The sequence below is a fragment of the Opisthocomus hoazin genome, chromosome 20 (assembly GCF_030867145.1).
Source record: "Opisthocomus hoazin isolate bOpiHoa1 chromosome 20, bOpiHoa1.hap1, whole genome shotgun sequence".
In the NCBI taxonomy this organism is placed as follows: Eukaryota; Metazoa; Chordata; class Aves; order Opisthocomiformes; family Opisthocomidae; genus Opisthocomus; species Opisthocomus hoazin.
In genome coordinates, this window is record NC_134433.1 from 8,159,788 (window position 1) to 8,177,915 (window position 18,128).

General features: G+C 50.0%; 1 protein-coding gene across 3 annotated transcripts in view; it reads right to left on the reverse strand.

Moving 5' to 3' along the window:
- Positions 1-290: 290 nt before the first annotated feature.
- CLIP2 (CAP-Gly domain containing linker protein 2) overlaps positions 291-18,128 on the reverse strand; it is an 80,647-nt gene continuing 62,809 nt past the window's right edge. For all 3 annotated transcript variants that reach the window (XM_075440113.1, XM_075440115.1, XM_075440112.1), the window contains 8 exons: positions 16,151-17,095; positions 12,513-12,570; positions 10,725-10,808; positions 10,135-10,291; positions 9,451-9,610; positions 8,665-8,850; positions 5,180-5,242; positions 291-4,551 (listed from right to left, as the gene is read on the reverse strand). In XM_075440113.1, coding sequence (XP_075296228.1) covers positions 4,540-4,551; positions 5,180-5,242; positions 8,665-8,850; positions 9,451-9,610; positions 10,135-10,291; positions 10,725-10,808; positions 12,513-12,570; positions 16,151-17,095 — 1,665 coding nt within the window. In that variant the 3' untranslated portion in view covers positions 291-4,539. The remainder of the gene's footprint in view (positions 4,552-5,179; positions 5,243-8,664; positions 8,851-9,450; positions 9,611-10,134; positions 10,292-10,724; positions 10,809-12,512; positions 12,571-16,150; positions 17,096-18,128) is intronic.

Below are 18,128 nucleotides of genomic sequence, written 5' to 3' on the forward strand. Positions count from 1 at the left end.
AGCCGGCTGCCCTCGCCCCCAGCGCAGGCTGCAGCAGAGCAAACGCCGGCTCCCAGGGCACAGGGCAGGTCCGCGGGATCCTGGCCGTTTCCAATCCCTACTCTCGGCAGAGCCCTCAAGCTGATGGCTCCCGGTCACTGCCTGGGCTCAGGGGAAGAGGGACTGGCCAAAGCCCCGCATCTGAGCTGCCAGGGGCAAGCTCCCCCCTTGCCCCCAGCCCTTCCCACCTCAGCCTGGCTCGTGCACTGCCCAACACCCTTCACACAGCCCCAGCAGCCCCGGGGTGCCCGACTTCAGCCACAGATTTTATTGTTTAGTAACGAGCTCACCACACCAGCAAGCCAGAACAGGGGGGATGGTACATGAATACAGATCCGTAGTAGTTACACAAACGGGGATTTGTACAGCTTTTGTACAGAGGAAGAAATAAAAAGAATCAGATAACAAAATAGACATTAGCAGTCAAACCTTTTTTTTTTTGTCTTTTTTTTTTTTATATCATACTAACAAAATCTGATAGCCAAAAATGACTAAGCTACAAAATTGTAATACATACTGTACGGGTAAAAGGTTATCATCCATTTATACACCTAGTATCATCTTTATTCTGGTAGCTTACATGAGGCCTATAGGATCTTAGTGGACTAATCATTCCCTACAAGATAGTGCTGAGCTGCTAAAGCTGCCGAACAATGGAGAACTGGAATTTGTGTTAAGACTTTTACAGTGTCATTCGCATCGTTTTGTTTTCATGAAACCCTCATGCATCTCTACGGCAAGCCAGAGGAACCGCTGGCAGCTGGCAGGAGCTGCAAAGCCTCGGCTGGCAACCAGGCACCCGTCGTCCAGCTCGGCACCGGCACGGAGCTGCCCCTTGCTCCAGCTCTCTGGGTGCTGCAGGAGGGATAAAGCTGAAATCACCAACCAAGACGGATTGTTTTCCCTTTGGTCTAGAGGGTTAGAGAAGAAACCACTAAACACGGAACAGTTTCCATTTCAAAGACATTTTCACCGGGTAACGTCTCGGCCTTCAGCAGAAAAGCATCACTAACCGTCGGGGTAATGCAGCCGGCCATGAGGGATGGTCCCACGGCCGGGGTGCTGGTCCTTCCCTGGAGCTGAGGGCTCCAGCAGGGTGCTGAGCACGCATGTGGCTATCTCCTGCTCCCCAGCCCGCAGCGGTGCTCCGAGGCACACTCCGGACCCCAGCCAGCACGGCACGCGTGAGCCAGGAGAGGGGCTGGGGAGAACACAGCCCCCTGACCCTGCACCAGCCCCTGGGGATCAAGGTAAAAGCAAGGCTGAAGCTGAAGAGGGAGTGAAGGCACAAAGAGGAACCAGTCCCTGCCCGACGTCACTGCTCCAGTGCCCCCAAAAGCCTCCCCCAAAGAACCAAGCCAGTAAGACCAAATATTGTGAAATACCTTATACACCACCACATAGGCAAAAATAGCAATTAAACTTACAAATAAATAGAGGGGCTGGGGAATCTCCTCCTTGCCCTTTCCGAGCTTGTCCCTAGTTTGGTCTCGCACAACCTCAGAGGGGCAGCCAGCAGCAGGCGCCCCCGGGCAGCCTACGCCCGCTTCGGAGAGGGAAGACACGGCTGGTGTCCAAACGCCCTCCTGGCCGCTCCGCGGGGCGGAGCTGAAACCCGGATGATGCACGCGACAACGTGCCCTGCTGGCACCGCAGTCAGTCCTGTCCGGGGAGCAGCTCCCATCGGCCTGCACCCCAGGGGTGGGGGGGACACGGGGGAACCGGCTTTGCCCTGCTGCCCATTTTGGCACAGCCCGGCAATACCCAGACTGCACAGCCTCCACAGACAGCCAACAAGTGCCATCAGCTCCTGGCTGACCCTTAGGGACCAGCACAGCTATTTACAGCCAGAGACGACCATCAGCACTAACTTTAAACCTGCTCAGACCCATCTGCTGCTGTTCTGCACCCTCACCCAAGCCGACCGGGAAGAGCCGCAGGTCTGAGGCACTCACAGGGGACGGTCCCTGGGAGGAGACAGGAGCCAGAGACTCCTCCACCCCTGACAACTTCGGATCTGTTTAACAGAGCCAAATACATGGTCCCCATAACCACTCCTCGGGGATCCCGCCTTGTGTCGAGCCAGAGGTTCTTCAAGGGAGGTGGAAAATACAGGTATCCTTCCTCTGTAGATGAATGCAGCTTGGTCCCAAGTCACCAGAAGACCTATCAGTGAAAAGAAGTTACAAAGCAGCACGGGCTCTCCCACCTGCGGGTGGCCAGGAAGTCCTGGCCTTGGGACAGGCAGCACTGGGAGCAGCTCTTGGTGCCAGCTCCGCTCAAGCCAGCCAGAGCTGCAGCAGTGACTCCACAGACCACCCAGTCAACAGAAGCACTTTGGGTCACACCAGCCCTGAACTCCTACAACCAGCATCTCCCAGTGAGGTATTCACTGTCGCAGGCTGGAAGAATCAGTGCTCCCCTCCAGGATTTTCCTAATTCACTTAGGAGATGAACACAGCAACCAGAAGGATTTCAGAGACCAGCCCTACGATCCCTTGGAAAGTCCCAGTGCTAGGCAGAGATGTAGCAATCTTCCTGGTGATCAGCAAGAGCTGAGTAAGCACTTCTACAGGGCAGGATGGGATCCCACTTGAATTATTTCCAGCCAACTACATCCCAAGCTCTGTCCACCACTGCTGCACGTCAGATTTAGGCTGTTTTCTGATCTGCTTTCCTCCCCTAAAGTCACCTTCCTCTCTCACCATCCCCTTGCATGGAGGGAGAGATCACCAATCCTGCATCAAGTGAGCAAAGTCCAGTACTGTACTGTAGCCTAGATTCAGCAATGTCCTCCCCACAGCAGAACTGCAGCCAGGAGGCCCAAGCCCAGGCCTTTCCCAGGTTGCTTCTGGCTGCCCACTACTGAAGGAACTAAGAGCCTGGCAACCCACTAAGAAAACGTGACACAACTTCATAGGAAATCAGGGCAAAAAGCAATGAAGCTGACATGCCATGATGTTCATCTGCCTGTGGTCTGACTCAGATCTCTCTCAGTGGTCTCTTCTGTCTTGTCCTCTTGCACAGACACCCCATCATCACACAAGAGCTTCTGAAGACAGAAGTCGGGCACTAGCTATGGGAAGCCTGGTAAAATATTGCTCTGACTCTTCCCTGTGGTACCGAACAGTGAATCCGAACTGGCCTCTCTCACACCTTTCAAAGCATATCATCCACCTCCTCCACCCTAATGTCCCTTGGGAGCTGTGGTGCAAAGTTAGAGAGAAGAGTAAAGCCTTCAGAAGAAGGAACAAGACCCTTGCCTGGGCCTGCATTGCTGTGTATGAACACAAGAGCTGTGTGGGCTCCAGGCTTGAATTCCTTCTGCTCCAAATGCTCGTACTCCCGTCACGCAGAGAGGATCGCTGTACCCACCAAACACAGACAGCCACTACTGCATGAATGCTCACAGAAGCCCTGAGCCTCTTCCATTCCCAGCAGCAGGGGATAGGCATCGTACTGAAGGGCCAAGGATAGCTCTGGAGAACAGCCAGACAATCCCCAATTAGCTGTCAAATTAAATAGGCAATGAAGGAACCATGTCCTCAAGGCATCTGTCCCACACTGACGGCAGCCAGTGTGGAGCCCTCAGGCCGGCGAGGCCAAGATCCAACCGTCTGTGGAGTCCTGTGCCCAAAAAAGACCCAATAAAACACATACGAGTGAGGGGGACTAGGCTGGGCAGCCTGGCTGTGGCCCAGGGTATTGGAGGCCTGCTCAGAAATCTCTCTGCCGGAAGAAAGGACAACCTGAGCAAGGTGTCCCTGTCCCCAAACTCAGAGCCACCACACTCCTTCCCCAAACTGCAAAAGGTGAGAAATGAAATAAATATCCCTCCAAAATCAGATTATTTCCCACAACATGCTATGATACAAGTACTAAGAGCAGCCTCCATGCGCTAGAACAGCAATGTCTTCTACAAGGCGGGGAGGGAAACACGTCCCCACACCCCGTCTTCCTCAGCCTACGTGTGCCAGCACGAACAGTCAGCCCAGCAGGTTTCACTCGCTTGTGCAGGTCTTCAAGACACTGGGGTGGGTGGACGGGAAGGGACAGACCACGTGGGAAGCGTGCAGCCTCTGGGCACATACTTTGGAGCTGAACACCACAAACAAAACCCTTTGCAGCTCCTGTGGAGTCACTGGGACTCGCTGACACTTCAGCCACCATTTTGGGGCAGCTGTCATCCAGACCATGTCAGCTGGTGGGACAAGGGCAGCTCACGCAATACAAATTCCACAGTCAAAACCAATATAGGTAAGAAAACCAAACCCAGAGAGATCCTTCTGCTCCCTCCTGGAACAATGGCTGTCTTGGCAAACTGGGCTCCAGGATTGTCCTGATTACATCAGTTAGTATATTATAAACATTGTCCTGCTTTAAAGTGAAAATACTGTGTCTAGTCTTTTGGAGGTGCTAAAGCCAGATGTGGTATCGCTTTTCCTGACTGTGCACAGGAGCTGATACTGGCGTGAAATGATCCTCTTCCCTTCTTCTCTATCAGAGCTTCTCCTGGAAGAAAAGAAACCTTGTTAGGCAAAATGAGGGCAAGCACAGAGATAGAAGAGGAAACTGAGGCACGGAGTGGGATGCCACCAGGCCTGCCATGACCTCACTCACTGCTCTGCCCAGTAAGCCACACTGCCTCTTCCTCAGGCTGGCTGCCCTGCATGAGGAAATGAAGTCTGAGGCTACAGGCCTTGCCCTACACCATGGGAATCAGGGGACATCAGGACAGCATGTCCACCAAATGCCACCCACGTAAAGGGGATGGCAGAGACCTGAGACCAAGCAGGTTCTAGCTGGTGCTGCCACGAGAAGAGTCCTACAGGCACTGACCCCAGAGTCTGAAGGGAAACTCCCTCCCCACTGTTTCTCCCAGAGCAAGCACCCATTGCACCTCAGTGTGCATCTCACTGGTACCTTCCTGATGGCTTCAAGTGATTTTACTGGTAAGGTAAGATTCCCATCATGCTTGGGAACTGGAGTTGTGCAAAGCCCTTTCCCCTTTGCTGTGGGAACGACACGGTCAAGCTTTGCTGGCCGAATTGCCTCTGTCCAAGAGCTGTCCCCAGCACAGCAGGCAAGAAACCACATAAAACCATATACTGTTTTAAACAACATTCTGCTTTTGACTTACCTCTTGCTTGTGGGATTTATCCTGCTGGTGAATCCCATTAGCAGACCCAGAATTTCCAACAGGCTGCAGTGGAGAAAGGACAAATACTTACTGAAGAGGGACACAGAGCCTAGTGGTTTTGCCTGCCAGGGCTGAGGATCTGGCAAGTCTGCCATCTCCTTCCTTGGCAGCCCAGCATGCAGTGCCCACTCTGCACAAGGAAAGGAGAATGCAAAATCCCACCTCACTTTTGGTAAGAAGCTTCCCGCCCTCTGCACCCTGGCCTAATCCCCACATGCCGGATCGCGTCCTTGCCAAAACATCCCGAGTTCCTGACGGACACAGACCCGCTCTTCACTTCTGACTCTTAAATCCCAATAAACAAACCCTCAGCCAAGGGCAGCGTTAGCTGCAGAAGACAGCACAGTGAACATCCCAGCAGTGAAAAGGACATTTGCCATTGCCCATTTCCCATCTCTGGAGACAAGTCTGGCAGCCAGGACAGGCTGTTCTATCTTTAGAAAGCACAAGAACCTTTAAACATTTATAATGTTTCTTCAGCAGGGATAACATGGAGCTCTTCAGCTTCAAAAGACAGTACAACGGGCAGAAACGAGAGAAGAGAGGTGCAGCCTGCAGTCACAGCATGCCCGATGTCTGTTGCTTGGGTCTTGGTAATCAGATGCAGAGTTATTGGTGAATTGCTGATGGCAGCAAAACCAGACATCACGGGGACACAAGACTGCAAGGTTTAAAACCCATCATTAGAGGAGCCCCAGCTACCCAACTTCCATTCCCATTGTGACCAGGAAGGTGCATGATCAGTCCTATGGGACAGAGGTTTAGTCTGGGCAGGAAAACCAGACTGAGATTCAAACCCAGCTCTGCTCTGAGAGCCCGAAGTGTTTGCCAGGCAGCGAATTCTACCTGGATGGATGGCCAGAGTAGTGCTGCTGTGGTGACTCGGCTTTGGGTCTGCACCCATGACCACAGGTGATTCAGGCCTTGCACAAGGCAATGTATCCTACCTGCAGCACACCCGATCTGGACACTAAGCAGCTACCAGGCACCAGGAATCAGGTCTGAGATTTGGTCGCAGTACATGGTCATGATAATGAACACAAAGCAGTGTAATTCATTTGACATTAAATAAAAAAGCTCCCAGAGCAATCACTGCAAACTCTCCAAGAAAAGACCCGAGTGCCAAATCCTTGTCGTTTCCTGCAAAGCTGGGAGCTCAGGGTCTCCCAAGACATGGAGAAGGCAAGGATCCTCTTCCTCTCTTACAGGACAAACACTCTGCAGCTGCAGGCATGGAAACAGCAAGGCAGCAATTACTGGACAAGGAGAGGAAGACACAGTGCCATTACGCTCCCCAGCTCCTGCTCCTCCTCGTCTGACAGCCAGGCCCGCCATGCACACCGAGGACTGCAGAGCGCGGCGGCTGACGAAGGGAGAGCCGCAGCAGCTTGTGGTAATTAGAGATTTCCTTCTCGAGCGTGCTGAAAAGCGAAGGCTTTGCAGACAAAGGGAGAGTGATGCCAAGGCAGATCCCTGAGCAACAGCTGCTGCTGTCGGAGAGGAGACAGGAGGTCAGAAGGTAGTGCAGCATGGGTTACAGCAGAAACATGGCTTCTGGGGAAGAACCTAACTATTCCCTAACTATTGCACCAGGATCTCTTCAGGCCAACAACATCCTCAGGCTCAGCCTGAAAGCCCCTGAGCGGGAGGATGAACAGATATCATACCAAAACCAGGCAGCTTTGATCCAGACTTCCCTGTAACTAGGCACTTCTAAAATCTGACATCAATAGAAGTTTGAAGCCTAGCTTCCCACAATAAACCTCTGTCTGTCTCTTGCTACCACGGTTCGTAGCTGAAGGCATAATACTACCTTGTCGTATCTCTAACATTTCTTAAGCATGAAAGTATCAAAGTAATACCAGGATAGATTAGCTGACCTCATAAGGTCCATTCCAACTCACTTCATGTAAGATTAGTTGTTTTCTACACTTGGGAAAGAAATAATTACCACCTGCACCACCTCTGGAGACAGGAATGTGAAAGGGAAGATTTCCTCTTCTCGAGGGACTTAGAATTAAAGCAGAGAGAGAAAACTTTTCCCCACCCCTCCCATAGCTTCCAGCAGATGGGGTTGTCAGGATGCATTTTCGTTTGACACATGGCAATTACAGCAGAAGCTAAAGTCACTCTGGAGGTACTGACAGGATTATAGCACGCCTTGGACTGCCACAAACTTGTCATCACGACTACAGCTGTCCTGACTGGTGCTGGCAGACGGCTGCTGCCGCTGCACTGCGGGATACAAGGAGACTGTCTGCAACACACAGATGCTCAGCTGAGCCAGCAAAGCTTTCAGGGCTGCAGTTTTTACTGTGCACCCTCCTCCTGACTGCCTCCCTGCAAGTACTACTGCAATGCACTTGGTGTATCTGCAAACTGTGCAGAAGATGGTGTCATGGGAGGAGGAGAAGACTTGACACCCCCCAGATTACCTACCACAACATATCTGCATTTGCATCAGGGAAAACCAGCTCTCTGCCCACTCTCTGTGCCTTGTTCTGCGCTATCCTAAGGTATCTGCTTCTATGTGAACTGCAGCTCATTACTGCAAGAGAAAGGCATTTTTCAGCTAAGAATTTAAATGAGCCTGTAAAAGAGGAGCTCTGGTGCATCTGGGGTCTGAAAGCCATGACCTGGCTGCAGACACAAGAGAAAATACAGCTAGCAGAGTAAAAAAGGATGTGAAGCACAAAGCTTGGCACAAGGGGCAGGTCACTTCACGGGAGGAATCCATCAGGGCTTAGACACCAGAGGTACAAGGCAGAAGAAGCCAAATGTGGATAGTGAAGTTATCTGCAGCCTTCAATTTCACAAAGGAGGCTGCAATACAAACAGCAGCAGCAGTTTTGCTTTAGTCAGAAGAAACAAGGGGAGACCAGAGGAAGTTGGGAAGAGAAGTTTGCAACTGGAACAGGAGCAATCACCGTCCATGAGCAAACCCAGATCAGACAGAGATGCCTCCAGGAACTGGTTAGAGAAATGGAAAATATTTTCCCAGTCACCTCCAAAGCTTCTGCTTATGGACTGCAAGGAAATAAACCTCTCAAAGAATGGGGATTGCACAAACCCTCAATTTTCACATTACAAGGACCACAAGGACATGCAGCCACACATCTTTGTATGGATAAAAAAGTTACTCACACTGCAACTTTCCCCAAAACACTGCATTTAGCAACCACTCTTGCAAAGCACAAAAGGATCTGTAATTATCAATTAGCAAGGCTTTTCTTAGTTTTAAGCTACATCTGACAGAACAAAGCCTTGTCAGACTGTTTCCAGCAGAGGGAAAGGGACAGAGCTGACTGCATCACCCCCACAGCACAGGGCAAGATCCCAGGAGACTGCTCAAGAGAAACGGCTGCTGAGGCCTGAGCGACCGGGGAAACGATTGCCGACACTCTACACAATTGCTGACGCTCTACCTGCGTTTTCTCAGAGGAGAGCCTCATCGCTTCCATGAGCTTCTCCATCTGGTGGCCCTGCTCCAGCGCGTTGCGCAGCACGTCCTCCGTGCTGACGAGCCGGTGCTGCAGCCGGATCACTTCCGACTCTGACGAGGGATCGATCAGGGAGTATCGCCTCTGATCCGTTACAGATTTTTCCTTGTCCTTATACAGCAAAGGGAAAACAGGAGCATGTTAGATGAGAACCAATAACTACAGAAACTAAGCAAAGCAGAAATCCACAGTAACTCATATAACCATGTTTTGATTTCAACAGTAGATGGGGTCAGAGCACAACTCTGCAGGCAATCGTACCAAAGGCAACCAGCAGCCGCTCCGATATGTTCCCAGCAGAGTTCAAATAAATTATTCACATTTCAGCCACTGGAGGACACTGAAGTACACAGAAATTAGAGGACATTGCTTATTCCTAGGTCAGAGAACGTGTAAAATAGTGTAGGGTAGCTGACTGACCTTCAGTTTCTCCCACAAATTTTAGCCATATTCAGCCATGGATCTAAAACCAGTGGGAACAGGAAAACACTGGAGGACAGATGGACATTTTTGCTGCTTAATAAGGTGCTGCTAAGCCAGGCCACAGCTCACAGCTTCTGTCAAGAAAGTTCCCATCAGATGCTCAGTAGCACGAAAGAAATCATGAAGACTCGGGAGTACAGGTGAAGGGCTAGAACGCCCCTGGGCCCCGAGCCACACAGAGCCCTCCAGCCCCCAGGTCAAGGCCAGAAGGGATTTTGGTGTCCTCACCAGCACAACCAGTTTCTCTCGCAGCCCTTTGATGTCATCTTTGAGCTTCTGTTCCTTCAGCCGCCACTCGGCTTTGTGCACCTCCCGGCTCAGGTCCCGCTCCGGCCCAGGCGAGTGCCGGTTTGCCTCCAGTAACAACGCTCGCAGCTCGTTCAGGCTCCTGGAAGAAGCAGCACGAGAAGGTGAAGACATTTCCAGAGCCCACACACCACTGGAATCCTGCCACGCTCCTTCCTACATTTGCTTCAGATCCAAAGAAAGGCCAGCGAGCAAACCTGACCCAGCAAGCAAACCTGCCCCAACTCCCACCACTTCAGGGGGTCCGGATCTCCAGTCCTCCCCACTGCACCAGCTGTGAAGAGACTGGGACCTGCACAGGGCACCGTGTTTCAGGGCAGGGCAGCAGCCCGCTTAGCTGCCTTGCAGATGACTTCATTCAGCATCTACATGGGCACCGAGCTGTCTTGCAGCTCCTGGTGAGCAGTGGAAGGGCAGTCACTTTGACAATTCACAGCCCCTAATTTTACTGAATTCCCACATGAGCATCTCAAAAACAGGAAAGCTGGGGGCTGCACTTCCACAATTTAACCTTTAGACATCTTTTGGTGGTAAATCACAACACCCTGAACGCACACACACACAGCCCCCTGTCTCCGGCTCCGTCCTTCGGACCTGCAGACTGACCTTTCCTTCTTCAGTAGCTCCTGACTAATCAGGACTAGTTGCCCTGAAGCATCGTGTGTTTTCTTGGTCAAGGCTTCCAGTTCACCTTCCATCCTCTTCTTTTCTTTTAATACCAAATCAGCCTTCTTTTCTGCCGTTTTGCATTTATTTTCCAAAGCTACAAGAAGCAGAGGATATGGGGGAAGAAAGGTCACTTAGTCCTTTACTTACATTCTTGCTTTTTGCCTTTTCCCAGTTCCCACTCCTAACAGCATAGACCTCGTTAGCTCTGGATCCGGCCCTATTTAAAGGGAGATCTTGGAAACAACATGCCCAGCTCCGTTATTTCTGCCTCTTCCAGCTTTTGACATTCAATGAGCCCTAAAACCACTCCCCATAGGACACAAATATCTCCTGCAGGGTTTGTATTCAGCTCATGGAAAGAGATCATAACTGCTAAATAAATTTTTACCAACAATATCCACTAACAGACCGGCAGCGTTATGTTTTATACCTGCCCCTTCCAGCACCTGGGCCCTTGTTTAACACCAGTACAGAGGACGAGCAGGGAAACACCTCACTCCCACCAGCACTGGATTAGGGAAACTTACCACTTACTTGGGCCCTTAGAGTTTCAGTCTGGGACACCAGCGATGACACCTCTTTGTCTCTCTTACTCAGCTTGTCTTGGAGGTCTGTGGGAGAAGGGAAAGGAAAAACAAAGATTAGAAGCTTGGAAAATGCTTTGTGCAAATCAGGAAGGTATCGAGTGTACGGCATGGGTCGGGGTGCGACAGGGGCATGGCGGCGGCACCCTCCACAACAGAGAAGCAGCAGCGGGCAGATAACGGGTATTTCTCACTGCATCTCACCACGCTCCAGGTATTAGGAGGCAGGATACACAGATGGGAAACCATATCGGACACGTTTAAGAAAGCAACCACAAGGTGAAAAAAGGGAATAAAACATTAATAAAAACACATAAAGGAACTCCCAGCACATTTCTTTGTGTTACCTCCTACACTGAAAGCCAAAGACAGTTTTAAAAGACATGTTTGCTGGAACTGATGCACTTCCACACTCAAACAGAACCACAGATTTGAAGTATGATGCTTCTGTGGCCCAAGTATGAACATGTTTTTAGTACATCCTACATATGGCTTATTCAGCGTGGAGACAACACGCAGATGGACTGAGTGGCCATTTTAAGAGCAGCAGCTGCTGGACCTGGTTATGTTCTGCCCTCACTAGGCAGAAATTACCTGCCAATCAGCACACGATTTGGTATAAAACATGTAATGTGGTACTGCACAGACAGCAATGAGGCCAACTGACAACACCTAGCTAGCACCTAGGACAAAACGCCTCTGTCTGAATCCACAAACAGCTGGAGGGACACTCAAACCAAACAACGTTTTTATTAAGCGAAGTTTAACCCTGCAAAAGTCCCCAGTAACCTCTGTTTAGATTGCTGCATCCTCAGCAGGACTCTCACAAGGGCTTTGCAGAGAACAGGCTCCTTAGAGGTGAATAATTGAGAAAAAGCTATGCCACCATCAGCCAAACGCCGTTTGAAAAGAGAAGTGACAAGCTGGCTCTTTAGAGACCACTTCTGTCATCTACACTGATAGTGTTTTCAGCTAAAGAACACCAACCCTAAGGAAGAATGAAGAAATATGAGACTCCTAGGAACAAGAAAGGAAGATGTGATCTGCAATCACCTTGTGCGTCTTGGAACAGCCCTGAATCCTTCAGGCACCCAAGAGCGTATGCCACGCACGGCAATGCAGTAGGACACTGCTCCCAACGGAGACCATCTGGGCCATCCAGCTCTAATCCACCCAGGTCTGCTGTCGCTCAGACCAGGGTTACAGCTTACCCGGTCTGGGGCGGAAGCTGACTGAAGTTCCGTTTCAAAGCTACTTTATACAGATTTTCTGAGTGCATAAACTCTCTGTTTTGTTAAAAGGATGGACCTGATTTATAGTAAGCTTAATAAAAAAAAGTAGCCCCCATTGTTTTAAGCCAATCACATTAATATCTACCATTAGCAATACTCTCCTAGGAAAGAATTACATTTAGTGTCTGGATTTTACCTGCTGTAAAAATCAGTGATGGGATGGAAGCGTGCCCATTTCCCCAGATCTGTCTGCAACCTGCCCCATCTGCACGGTGAATGTGTAACACGAAAATGAAAACATCCACCCCTGCATTTGCTCAGCCAGATAAGAAAAAAAAAAGCCAGGCAACAACTGCCATCCAGCAAAACCTGAGAGATGAAACGGTTTCCTACGCCCTTTCCACACAGCCGTCCCTGCAAGAGCAGGAAGTTGGAGGAAGGGAAGGCACACGAGTCACTAGAACAGGGTGTTTCAAGATAAAACAATAAAATTTTATACCTTCCATAGTCTGCTTCATCTTTATCTTTTCTTCTGAAATATCGTTAGTTTCAATCATCTGAAATAAATGTAAAATATGAGAGATAAAACAGCCCTTTGTACCCAAAGATTCAAAGCAAGGTTAACAACCACAAAGCCCCATCCAAAGCAGAAGTGCATCCGCTACCCAAATTACAATGTTTTACCTCCTTTCTGTGGGAAATGAAGGCTTTTGAGGAGTCAGTCCTACAGCTGGGTACTACTGAAGGTTGTTAACTGGTACCACCTGAGAGTGCCCCCACACAACAGCCAGATTCACCCAGAAGGAAAGAGACAACAGGCTTTCCCCGCAAGCTCTGGCTCCAGCTTTCACACAGCCAGAGTCTGCGCAAAGCCATGGCAGAGCTGCTCGCCTTCGGACCAGTCTCCTGTGGTTCACCACAGGAAACATTCAGGTGCAAATGCTCTTTAGCATTCAACCTGAGACCTATCAAACAAGTTCCTCAACTTCTGAAGAATCTAACTGTGCCCAAAGTTATAAAAACATGAATAAAACGCTGATAAAATAATAATTATTACAGAATACATTAATGAAAAATAATAAAAAGCAAATGCTGCTCCATATAGCGGGTTCTGCCTTTTCCCCATCCTCTTTTGTCTATACTGCAATGAAGAGTGTAAAGCCAGAGACCACAGAGTCCACAGCCTAGCTTTCCACTGCAGGAGCCACAACCCAGCCCTTCCAGCCTCGTCACGCCCAGCAGCCTTCGGTGGGACCTCAGCACATGCCCCGCATCAAGCGGTAGCTGTGGCCACCACTGCCGAAAGCCCTGAGGCCAGGCCCCGGGAGCGTGAGCGGGCTGCAGGGTACGGCTGGAACAGGAGCAGGAGCACGCCCAAAGGGGCAACACACTGCCTGATGTACTTTGGTACAGAAAAACTATTTAACTGCCCTTTGGAAGCGCAGCTGTGGTTCTGACTTGGAGGTCTAGGAAAGACAGTCACAAGAGCCATTTGTTTAAAGTATTTGGATAGTTAATACTGCAGTCATATTAAATTAGCTAAGACATTTAAAAATAAAATCTGCTCTGTTACACTCAAAGGCTTTCACCCATGCATTTCTTCCCATATTTTCATGATTTTAATCGACGCATAGTTAAAATAATTATTTCAAGACTCCTTAGTTCTAATCCAACGTCAACATCCCCCAGAGCCCTCTCATTTATTTAAAGGGCTCTGGAACAAGCCTTTGGCTTTTTCTTCTACATTCACTCCCGTTTGAATATTGGCTATAACATGTGACATGTTGTAATAACAACCCACTTCTCCCAGGGCCCTGGCTGTACTTATTGTTCGTGACCGTCTTTACGAGACAAAACACGCTGAGCAACTCTCGAAACACCGTCAGCGCTGTAGATTCCTCCTCGGGCTTTCGCCTCTCCCGTCCAGCTGAGTGTGCCTTTTTGCAGGCGTGAAGCTCCGACCTGGCCAACAGTACTCCATGGGCTTGACTGTGCTGCCTGGAGCTGCAACCGATTTCAGTGGAGCTGTTCGCTTTGGCAAATTAAACACAGGCATTGTAGTCACTTCACCGGCACCTCAGTCCGGACCAGCGACTACATGGCCAGTGACAGATTTCAAACGAGTATTCTTAAAATGAGCACATTTCATGGCTTATTTTCGTTTTCTGCATCCCCGTAGGAAGTTGGCTTTTCACTCATTTCTCATGCAAAATTCAAACACAAATAGGGGTCGGGCCTAGAGCCATGAGTAGCAATCTCCTCTCACTCTAGTGTACAGCCACGTGTCCCTGTGCCACACCACAAAGGCAGGACGGCATCCTGTGGTCAACAGCCAAAAAAGGAGGACGGTGTAAAAAGACACAAAGGGCACAGAAAATTCACCTCTTCGTGTGACTATTGCTTTTCTTCTAGCCCTTCCTGGGAGTGCATTCAATCAGGCACTTTATTTGCCCAGCCTGGTGCCATCCTGACCCTTGCTAGCAGCTCTTCCACTGCAATCCTCAAAGCCAACATTTTCCTCCTGTCTCCTGTACATGCTGCGAGGCCTCCCACTGTATCTGCCGCGTTGCTGGCATGCACCTTGCACCCAATGCCATCAGCTCAACCCCCTAACTGAGGCTCTCAAACCATCCTCCATGTGCTGAGCAAGCTCTGTGCTCCCTCTCAGCACAGGCAATGCCTCTTCCTCCACCTGCCCCTAAAGGGCCTTGCTCAATAATACACTAAGGCTGCTGCAGGTCCTTGGAGGACAACAGCTGTACTGGAGAAATGATGGTTTTTCAGCCAAGAACGCTGCTTGCTCAGGATGAGAGCCCACCCCTGACAAACCACAGAAGCACAGAATGGTCAGGGTTGGAAGGGACTTTTGGGGATCATCTGGTCCAACCCCCTGCCGAAGCAGGGTCACCCACAGCAGGCTGCACAGCACTGTGCCCAGGTGGGTTCTTGAATGTCTCCAGAGAAGGAGACTCCACAGCCCCTCTGGGCAGCCTATTCCAGGGCTCCGTCACCCTCAGAGGGAAGAAGTTCTTCCTCATGTTCAGACGGAACTTCCTCTGCTTCAGTTTGTGCCCATTGCCCCTTGTCCTGTCACTGAGCACCACTGAAAAGAGTCTGGCCCCATCTTCCTAACACCCGCCCTGAAGATATTTATAAGCATTTCTAAGGTCCCCTCGCAGCCTTCTCTTCTTCAGGCTGAACAAGCCCAGCTTCCTCAGCTTTTCCTCGTAGGAGAGATGCTCCAGGCCCCTCATCATCTCCGCAGCCCTCCGCTGGACTCTATCCAGTAACTCCTCATCTTTCTTGAACTGGGGAGCCCAGAACTGGACACAGTACTCCAGATGGGGCCTCACTAGGGCAGAGCAGAGGGGAAGGAGAACCTCCCTTGACCTGCTGGCCACACTCTTCTTAATGCACCCCAGGATCCCATTGGCCTTCTTGGCAACCAGGGCACACTGCTGGCTCATGGTCAGCTTGTCATCCACCAGCACACTCAGGTCCCTCTCCATAGAGCTGCTCTCCAGCAGGTCTGCCCCAAGCCCGTACTGGTGCATGGGGTTGCTCCTCCCCAGGTGCAGGACCCTGCACTTGCCCTTACTGAACTTCATCAGGTTCCTCTCCGCCCAACTCTTCAGCCTGTCCAGGTCTCGCTGAATGGCAGCACAGCCTGCTGGTGTATCAGCCACTCCTCCCAGTTTTGTGTCATCAGCAAATCTGCTGAGGGTACACTCTGTCCCTTCATCCAGATCACTGATGAGTAAGTTGAACAAGACTGGGCCAAGTACTGAACCCTGGGGAACACCACTAGTTCCAGGCCTCCAACTAGACCCTGTGCAGCTGATAGCCCTATTCTGCTGCCACAGTACTAATGTGCCTTCAACCTTAGCTGTGGCCAACTGGCTTCTCTAGACTCCTATTTCTTCTAATTGTGCCACTATACTGGCTTTCAGAAATGGGAAGACACCTTCAGCATGGAGATGCAGTGCAGACAAAGCACTGTCAATGTAAGGTAAAAACATCCAGGTACTCTGAGGCAGAGAAGCCTCATAAAATTGCACAAGGCAGCAGCTGAAGGCTGCTCCCAGGAAGGGTTACTAACAGCGATAACAAACAAGCGGAATGACCCAGAAGTCATACATTTGCATGCTGGGAAGGATGCAGGGCCTCCATGGACTGCAGCTTGTTCTCTAAGACAAGCACTTTTTCCTGCAATCTGTGGATCTCCTGTTTGCTGTGGGCTTCTGTTTTCTGCAGTGTTTCATAGTCCAACATCTTCTTCTCAGCCAAAGAAATCTGCTCTTTCAAGAAAGCTATTGCTTGTGTCTGGTCTGTATATTCACTATGAAGTTTCTCCAGTTCATGCACCCTCAGCTCAGCATCTCGACACTTGTCCTTCACATCTTGGAGCTCAAGAAGGTGCTGATTGCTTTTGGTTTCCAGTTGCATTTTCCAGTTGCTGTTGCTTTTTTCCACTTCATCCACAGCCTCCTGCAACTTCAGTTTGAGACTCTCTTTCTCCTTTATATGAACAGCTGTCTCAATGTCATGCTTTGCTTTCAGGTTCTCCAACTCAAGCTGGTGCTCCATCTTTATACTCTCCACCACTGCCTTCAGTTCCACAATTTCTTTGTGCTGGGTGTCAGGGCCTGAGTTCAATGTGGCTTTCAGGTCCTCCAGAGACTTTTGGTGGTCAGAAGCTAACGTGTCCAACTTGGACTTCCAGTTGTCCATGAGCCCCATGTTCTCATTAGTGGCTTGCTGAACTTTATGCTTTAGGTCAACAATTTCCTGTGAATACTTCTCATTGACAGCTTTCAGCTTCTCCATCTCCTGCTGGTACTTCCTTAATGTCTTCTCGTACTTCTCCTTTAGCTGGCTGCTCTCCTTCTGGTGCTCCTTGTTGGCAGACAGCAGTTGATCTCGTAGACGAAGAGCCTCCGACTGCAACCCAAGGTTGTGCTCAGGGGTCTCTGCTTGGTGAGAACTCCTGAGGCACTGCCGAAGCTCATCCACCTCGCTGCGCCTGAGGCTCAGCTCCTCCTCCAGCTGCAGGATTCTGGACTTCTCCGCTACCGTGGTCAACTGCAACATGACAGAGAAGACAAAGTCAGTCCCCCCCTCTCATCGCTGCATCCCTCCTCTTAGTAAGTGTGCTCCAGTGGAAGTAAATCCAAAGTACATTAGTCAAAGTTCAAATAAACAGGAAAAGAATACCCAGCACCCTCCAATCTGAGTACAGTTTTGCACCAGGGTAACTATCACCAATAACTCTAACAGTTACATCCTTGTGCCAATTGCAATTTGTTTCTTCTAATACGAACCTCGTTTCCCACAGAGAAACACACATCTTTGAAATAAGCCTTGAAATTCGCTAGAGAGCAACAGTGGTTTATGAAAAATAATGTCCTGAAAGGGCATTATATTTCCATGCTAGGCATCTTGCCAGATGATGCACAGAGGCAATGTGACTGCACATGCAGGAATATCACAGGCACTGAAACCAGCATTAAGCGTATCATGTTTCCTTTATTGCTCAGCAATCCTCAGCCTACAGACCTCTCTTCTGCATCGTAATTTATTTACCCTGGTGTAAACAGGAAAAGGGATTTTTACACATGAGTACTTGTTAGAGTTTCTTAGCAAAGTAAAAACAACACAGAAGGCTAGAGGATGTAAGACAATAAATCTGGCCATGGTTAACATTGAGCAGCAGGGCTATGGATCGATGTCTTACGATCTGAATATAACCTAACAGGGCTGAACTACCTGCTAGTCACAGGGAGTTCAGGGTGCTGCAGCTATGGATGGAGCAGGAGATTTGACTAGGTGAAATGCTAGAAAAAGGCAGAAGAAACAAGCAAACCAAGCAGATCTTCCAGTGCCAAAACAGAAGCGATCAATTACATTTCACTTCAGTTGCCGTTCTCCCCACTACCCATCAGCCCAAGAGGCTGGGTATTTTTTACTTTAGATGGGCACAGGGGCACTCAAACCATTCAGCCCTTTTGGACACCCCCCCGTTGGGGTTTTCTACAGCTCTAACAAATCCATTGCTGAGGAGCAACCTCACTGTAGGCAAGTTCTCCGCTTCCCACACCACACCAACATGAAAAAG